General features: G+C 42.8%; 1 protein-coding gene across 1 annotated transcript; it reads left to right on the top strand.

The window, feature by feature from the left end:
• Positions 1-1,189: 1,189 nt before the first annotated feature.
• On the top strand, positions 1,190-2,376 carry LOC125538351 (CASP-like protein 5A3). The gene is made up of 3 exons (XM_048701611.1): positions 1,190-1,537; positions 2,078-2,210; positions 2,368-2,376. Exons 1-3 carry the CDS (start codon positions 1,341-1,343, stop codon positions 2,374-2,376), a joined length of 339 nt encoding a protein of 112 aa, XP_048557568.1. The 5' UTR covers positions 1,190-1,340.
• The last annotated feature ends 6,373 nt before the right edge of the window (positions 2,377-8,749 follow it).

Raw genomic sequence — 8,749 nt, 5'->3', positions numbered from 1 at the left:
TTTCACATTACGATTTTTTTTCGAATCGCATGAACCTTTTCCCAAATCGATGAACAAATGTTCAACCATTGACTGGTCAACATTGACCGAAGGCAAATCAGGTGAGCGCCTGGCTAGCGATCGCGTCGTCGTGTGATGGCTGGCCCATATATGCGGGCATGTGTGTGCCAGAACCCCTAACCTGCACAGAAGGTGCCGATTAGGAGGTGTTTGCTTGACACGTCTGTGTGCAGCCTTACTCGAGCCGGTTCATTAAGAAAATACTCCCATTATTTTAACAATGTATAAGACGTTTTTGGTTTCCAGTTAGATCTCGTCATGTTGTGATTTCTTTTTTGTTTTCAAAACTACCCTCCCACTCTCTCGCCCCGCTCGCCCACAACCACACAGACCTACTGTCTTTGTCGTTCCCCTCTCCCTTGCAAATTCCTAGCTTGCCGTTGCCGGCCCTCTCTCTTTCGAGTCACCGCCGCCTCTCCATTGGCCATGTCGCCCTCTTCAAGAACTTGTTTTTATTTTCTGACTGGAGCAGCAGGAGGAGCTGGACATTGACCACCGCCACCGCATGCTCTGCGTTGACGCAACAGTAGGATCCGGAGGAGGAGGAGGAGGAGGAGCAACTGGAGCTGCATGGAAGACAATGTCGTCGGGAGGAGTGGGAGAACATCGCCGTGAGGAGGAGCGGGAGGATGCTGCCTTGAGGTGAGCCATGACGACGTCACTTGGCCTCCCTGATCACCATGACGACGACGATGCCGCCTTGAGGTGAGCCATGTACCGTGCTCTGGCTTGTGGATGAACATTTTTAAATACATTATGAACACTTTTTAAAAATGCGCAATCGGTAAGGATCGGCTAATTAAACGTGGCGGATATAAAGACGTCTTGTAGATAGCGGCTTCGTGTTGAGATCAGGCCGGCGGGCAAACATGGTATGGGGACGCGGCTGGATTGATCAAAATGTGAACGCATCTATAGACGATACACTCGGTGCTGTCAAGTGTGAATCATTCACGACCACGGAGAGTCAGTCAAGAAACAGAGAGAGAGAGAGCCTCAGGTGGAGCCCACCAGTGCTAGGCTGCTAGCTATGCCATGTGCCACGTACGTGCAGACACAGTGTCGACTCACTCTCCTCACTCACTCTCCGGCTCCGCTCACTATCACTGGGGAGTGAAAAAGAGGAGAAACCACCGGGCGAAGCAAGGCATCCTTAGCACCTTTTCGTTGGGTCGAGGACGACGCGCAGGGAGGAGGAGCCGGAGACGATGCTGCACTTCAGCCATCCGGTGGTGCACCCCTCCCCGCCGGTGGTGGGATAGGGGCAGGCGGAGGTGGAGATGGTGCCGCCGGCGCAGGGGCAGGCGGTGCAGGTGGAGGGGCCGAACGGGGACGGGAACGCGCCTGCTGGGATGATCATGAGGGACCCGTGGACGCGGTGCGGCCTCGTGTTCCGCCTCCTGCAGGCCGCCTTCGCGGCCGCCGCGCTCGCCGTCATGGCGTCTACCGACGACTTCTCCTCCGTCACCACATTCCGGTGCGTCCTCGAACCCTTCTTGGATGGATGGGCCGGGCCCCCTTCTCCTCCCCTGCTAAGCAATTTTCTTCTGAGGAATTCAATTCAGTTTCAGAACAAGCGGCCTCCCGTCGTCCAAACAACTAAGGGCCTCTTTGATTCATAGGATTGCAAAAACACAGGAATAGGGAAAACATAGGATTGGAATGGTATGTCCATTGGATCCCTATAGGATTTGAGTTTGTTTGATTGTGTCATGGGAAAAACAAAGGATTTTTTTCAAAAGGTTGGAGTGGATGTTGGAATTCCTGTAAAATGTAGTACAAATGAATTCTTAGGAAAAAATCCTACAAGATTCAATCCTACGAATCAAACAACCAACGTAGGAAAAATTCCTAAGGATTCTAATCCTTCAAAGATACTATGAAAATCCTTTGAATCAAAGAGACCCTAAGCATTTTTCACTTAAGATGTTTCTGTTACAACTTGGAACAGGGGACTTTTATTTGTTTTGGTTTGCCCTTATGTAGTAGATGAACTTATTCTTGTTCGTTTGAGCAGCTACCTCGTCGCAGCAGCAAGTGTGCAATGCCTGTGGAGCCTCGCCGTGGCCATTCTGGATGCCTATGCAATTGTTGTCAAACGTTCCTTCCGAACTGCCCGGGCTGTCATCATACTTTCCCTCGGGGACTGGGTAATTCATATTTTCTCAGGCACCTCAAGCAAAACAATAACCGTCCATCACGCATTGTGTTTTGAATAGGCAAATTAAGAATCTTGTGTATCTTTCTTTCTCCTAAAAAGTAAAAACGATCCGTTTTTAACTCTGATGTTTTGTTCGTAGCTCACAGGAACACTGATCTTCAGTGCGGCGTGTGGATCAGCAGCTATCACCACTCTCTTTTCCAATGATTTCGGAGCTTGCTCGGTAAATCCCTGTGGAAGCTTCATGAGCGCTACCGCCATGGCTTTCCTGAGCTGGCTTGCGCGTGTGCCGGCCTTTATCGGGAACCTTTGGACGGCGGTCCACCGAATACAAAAATTGTAGTTTGTGAAACAAGAACCGGGCAGTTTGCGCAACCCGGTCCCGTTTTCGTGACCAACTTCGACGCATCGACCGTAGCACATCTAACTATATTATGACCGGGAAGCAACGGATGCATACCCGCCGAACAAAGTATGTCATCAATGTTTCTGTACAAATTAGGGAGTAACTTGATTCTTTGAAAGGGTGGTTGTGCTGCTCTGGATTTTCTTCTTCTTTTAAGGATAGTATGACTTCTTACTATATCAGGGTGGACTGGCGGTTCTGTTCTGGGGATGAAAAGATGGGTTACTTGTGTAGAGCTCAAGGTTGCCGATATGCTATATCATTCTGTTTATTTTGCTACTCATATATTTTGTTATTGATATATGGATCTTAGGTCAGGAGATTGCTCACTTAGTACGATCGCCACTTATGATTGACAGATTATCGGTTGTTTCTCCAAATAAAAATGCATATAGAGACTCCAGCCACCTTAATTATTTTCTGAAGTATGAACTAGAGACTGCAGTATAATCAGTTTGCACCCTCAAGCCGGCAACAATTTGCTCCAAACAAAAGCGAACGCTTATTAAAAAAAAGGGTGAATTCCATTTTTTACCCCTCATTTTAATATTTTTGACACTAATTACCCCATTTAACAATGAATTGTGCTAACGACCAGTCGACTGGTCGTTAGCGACAGATCCGCACGACGTTCGATCGATCCTCCCGCTGCGTCGTTCCTTCGATCCTCCCGTTTCCCGATTTTCTTTCCACCTATTTTTATCTCACCTCGGTTCACAGATTTTTTTTCACTCGTCTGGTTTTATATCAATTAGTCTAGATAGCGGAGCAAAAGAAATAAAGTGCTGCAACAATTTGCTCCAAACAAAAGCGAACGCTTATTTAAAAAAAAGGGTGAATTCCATTTTTTACCCCTCATTTTAATATTTTTGACACTAATTACCCCATTTAACAATGAAAAAGAAATAAAGTGCTGCAACAATTTGCTCCAAACAAAAGCGAACGCTTATTTAAAAAAAGGGTGAATTCCATTTTTTACCCCTCATTTTAATATTTTTGACACTAATTACCCCATTTAACAATGGACTGTGCTAACGACCAGTCGACTGGTCGTTAGCGACAGATCCGCACGACGTTCGATCGATCCTCCCGCTGCGTCGTTCCTTCGATCCTCCCGTTTCCCGATTTTCTTTCCACCTATTTTTATCTCACCTCGGTTCACAGATTTTTTTTCACTCGTCTGGTTTTATATCAATTAGTCTAGATAGCGGAGAAAAAGAAATAAAGTGCTGCAACAATTTGCTCCAAACAAAAGCGAACGCTTATTTAAAAAAAAGGGTGAATTCCATTTTTTACCCCTCATTTTAATATTTTTGACACTAATTACCCCATTTAACAATGGACTGTGCTAACGACCAGTCGACTGGTCGTTAGCGACAGATCCGCACGACGTTCGATCGATCCTCCCGCTGCGTCGTTCCTTCGATCCTCCCGTTTCCCGATTTTCTTTCCACCTATTTTTATCTCACCTCGGTTCACAGATTTTTTTTCACTCGTCTGGTTTTATATCAATTAGTCTAGATAGCGGAGAAAAAGAAATAAAGTGCTGCAACAATTTGCTCCAAACAAAAGCGAACGCTTATTAAAAAAAAGGATGAATTCCATTTTTACCCCTCATTTTAATATTTTTGACACTAATTACCCCATTTAACAATGGACTATGCTAACGACCAGTCGACTGGTCGTTAGCGACAGATCCGCACGACGTTCGATCGATCCTCCCGCTGCGTCGTTCCTTTTCCCGATTTTCTTTCCACTATTTTTATCTCACCTCGGTTCACAGATTTTTTTCACTCGTCTGGTTTTATATCAATTAGTCTAGATAGCGGAGAAAAAGAAATAAAGTGTTGCAACAATTTGCTCCAAACAAAAGCAAACGCTTATTAAAAAAAAGGGTGAATTCCATTTTTACCCCTCATTTTAATATTTTTGACACTAATTACCCCATTTAACAATGGACTGTGCTAACGACCAGTCGACTGGTCGTTAGCGACAGATCCGCACGACGTTCGATCGATCCTCCCGCTGCGTCGTTCCTTTTCCCGATTTTCTTTCCACTGATTTTTATCTCACCTCGGTTCACAGATTTTTTTTCACTTGTCTGGTTTTATATCAATTAGTCTAGATAGCGGAGAAAAAGAAATAAAGTGACACTAATTACCCTATTTAACAATGGACTGTGCTAACGACCAGTCGACTGGTCGTTAGCGACAGATCCGCACGACGTTCGATCGATCCTCCCGCTGCGTCGTTCCTTTTCCCGATTTTCTTTCCACTGATTTTTATCTCACCTCGGTTCACAGATTTTTTTCACTCGTCTGGTTTTATATTAATTAGTCTAGATAGCGGAGAAAAAGAAATAAAGTGCTTTTGAACCCTTATTCTTTCTACCATATTAGCAAAAAAAAAAACAGTCTTGATAACTTGGAATAAGCAGCGTGATATCTATGACATGACCATCATGGTAACTTCAACATAACGCCCTGATAACAAATAACATGACAAAGGTTGACAACTCTATCATTATAATGCTGATAAGCGTGAGAAGCATGCTAAGTTTAGCATGGGCAACATGCAAACTTTACACGAAGATTATCGGGATATATTTCAACAACTTTTCCCCCGGTGAAAATTTATTATGGTGTTTGAGTCTACGTTATTAGCTACGAAAAATACCACTGTTTTTGCACACAAGTTATGCATTTTGGTTACCGGGGTATATTTTCAACAACGAAAAATCGTCTGGTCGAGGTTACCGCGGTGTTTGTATGTAAATTATCAGGTGTGGATGCGTATATTATCATGTTATTTACACAGAATTATCGGGCGTATGTTTTCAACAATTTTTTCACCTGGTTCAAAATTTATTGTGGTGTTCGTACCTAAGTTATCAGATCTATAGTGCTTAAATGATCATGTTATCTACATAGAAATTACCGAGGTATATTTTCAACAACAAAAAGCGTCCGGTCAAGGTTAACGGGGTGTTTGTATGTAAGTTATCATATGTGGATGAGTATATTATCCTGCTATTTACATAAAAATTATCGGTGTATGTTTTCAATAATTTTTTCACCTGGTCCAAAGTTACCTTGGTATTTGTACCTGTTATCAGGTCTACAGTGCTTAAATAAGTTATCAAGTCCGGGATCCTGTGTTGCCATGTTATTTATAGAGTATGTTCTTGATAACTTTTTTTCACAGGTCATAAGTAATCGTGTTGTTTGTACCTGAGTTATTAGGTCCGGAAGCGTATATTATCACACTTTTACACACAAGTTATCGGTGGTATGTTTTCAACAACTTTTTTCCACGTGTCAAAGTTATTGTGGTGTTTGTATATAAGTTATCAGGTCCGGAAGCCTATATTATCATGCTATTTACACAAAAGCTATTGGTTGTATGTTTTTAATATCTTTTTCTCCGGGTCAAAATTATCGTGGTGTTTGTACCTGAGTTATCAGGTCCGAGGGCGTATATTACCATGCTATTACTTCGAAGTTATCGGTGATATATTTTCAACAACTTTTTCTCACGGGTCAAAAATACCGTGGTGTTTGCATGTAAAATATCAGGTCCGGAAGCCTATATTATCATGCTATTTACACAATAGTTGCCGAGGAATGTTTACAACGATTTTTTGTAAACCAAATAATGGGTAAGTCGGTCTACAATAATCATGTTTCTATAACATATACAACTTGGTAACTATAAAAATAACCATGTTGATGACTACAACCCGGTGACTACACAATTGTTATGTTGTAACTACATATAGTCTTCCCACCTATGATGATCCATCTCTCACCAAATTACTACGAAGATTTGCTTGGATTCTACCATGACACAACGCGCCACCTTCCCTTCGCCAACATCTCCCACCTGTCCAAGGGCATCTCATGTAGAATTCTCTATAGAAATATCGTTCTCGCGGGGATGCCTACTTCCATCAAGAAGTGAACCACAAAATGATTCATGAGTGAAAGAAAAACCGAAAATGCATTCTCTATAGAAATACAACAAAATCCGAGCATTACCAATTCGTAACAGAAAAAAAATCAAATGGAGGGCTGCACCATAGCAGTGGCCTACTCGTGGTAATCACATATCTACAGAATTAGTCCACTTCTAGACAAAACATCCAATTGCTGAGATGGTCATTAGATATAGGCAAGGTTAGTAGTGAGGTTGCAGGTGCGGGGCGTACGTGCCTATCCCTAACGACCAGTCGGCAGGTACTTAGCTTTCTCGTTTAACAATTTTTCATCCAGATTACCCCATTGAGCAAAGGTCTTGCCAGTTTTTACCCCAGTAATTTTTTTGAGAGCGATCTGCCAGTTAACTCCGTGCCATCAGATTCCTCTTGGCATTTTTTTCCAATGCCCGAACCGGCCACTTGGTTGAGCAGCACCGGTTTTGTTTTTCTCCTAGCTGTCAGGTGTACGTGTGCACCAAATCGTGGGAAAGGGGAACACTTATCTTGAGCGGTCAAGTACGTTCAATTTTCTTCTAAGTTCCAGCAATCGCTAGCCATTTGCATTAGACGGTAGAGATATTTACAAGCGCCAACAGGTGGCAAGGATTGAAGAGAAATGAAAGGAAAGAGAGAGACTCCAGAAAGGGGATGATAAGCCGGGGTCCCCAAATGGGTGCTGTAAGCACTTCACACCAGCAATTCTCCATTGCCCCAAGGTTGCGCTAATGATTTGGATCAAGCTGTTAACTGGAGCAATTTTCCCGTTGAAAACTCTCCTGTTTCTCTCCAGCCACACCTCCTAGACCACAATCATCATCACCGCTTTCATGCCCTTACGGTATCTATCCTCCGCTCTCTTCATGTACTGCGCCGACCGCCGAGACCAGGCGGCCAGGTTGTAGGATCAAGAGCGCTGCAGCCCGTCCATGTACTGATACGTTTTCATATTTGCAGTGACACCGGGCAATCCCAAAAAAGATGGACAGACGTCTCGAGGTTCCGACATCATAGCTGGCAAAAATATTCATTTGGACAGTACGTTCAATTTTGCGAGTTGTGTTTCGTTATTTTAATGTGATGATAATTTAGCTTCCTTGATGCAAAACATCGGAGGACGCATTTATTTTATGCTTTGGGAGATCATCAAACTAAAACATCACATTCTATTTTACAGGTCTGCCGTGCTATTGTCGAACATGTGTTTTTAGTTGGGCTCCAATGATGTGTGTCCATTGAAAATTAGTACTACCGGTTATTAACATAATAGTATGGGATTTTTTTGTTATAATAGAAATGTATGTTTGGGCACTGAGTCTCTCTTGAGTAAAACACGATCCAGAAGGCTCTTAAAAATTAAAAGGGGTAAAAACAGACAATATTGTCACTAAATGGGGTAATTCGGATGAAAATTTGTTAAATGGGGTAACTAATGTCAAAAATGCTAAATTAGGGGGTAAAAACTGGAATTCACTAAAAAAAAGTATGTATTTGATTGATGCAAATCTTGCAAAGAACAGGATCCTCATAGTTCTTCATAAGTTCTCATAAATCTTGGGAAAAACACAAGTTTTCATGTAATCATCGTAACAGAAGTAGCCACAGGTTGTTTGGGAGCAGAGCAACAGACGCAAGACGGCCACCCACACCATACAAGACTATCAGTAGGTTTCTCTGTCCTCCTCCAGGAGGAAGTTCTTGTCGATCGAGAGAACTCATGTAGTTTGTTCACTTGCGGTAAAGAATGTCATAGACTCATAGGGGCTACGCCTACACATCAAGGTCAAAGCATGGGCGCGTCATCGCTTCCTTACTCCTGCATGACAGGCTTCTCTCGTACAGCCATTCAGAACTACAGCTACAAAAGATAACAGAACTTGTTTGTAAACCAAAGTATAACTAACAGGAACTAATGTTACCTTAAACATATTGTCTACAACTTTCTAAGAATCTCAAGTCAAAACATACACATATCCTTTTACAACGAAGTTGAGCTCCTGAGACAAACGTGAAGACACTAGGTTATGTATGTAATTAAAGCTATACCATGAAGAGAATGTCTGCAGGAGTCTATGCTGACTGATGCATTATGCTCAATTATGTTCATAGTGAGTTTAGTGTTAGCAGCAAGAACTTATAGCAGTTAGAT

The sequence above is a fragment of the Triticum urartu genome, chromosome 2 (genome assembly GCF_003073215.2).
Source record: "Triticum urartu cultivar G1812 chromosome 2, Tu2.1, whole genome shotgun sequence".
In the NCBI taxonomy this organism is placed as follows: domain Eukaryota; kingdom Viridiplantae; phylum Streptophyta; class Magnoliopsida; order Poales; family Poaceae; genus Triticum; species Triticum urartu.
This window is presented reverse-complemented; position numbering and strand designations above follow the sequence as displayed.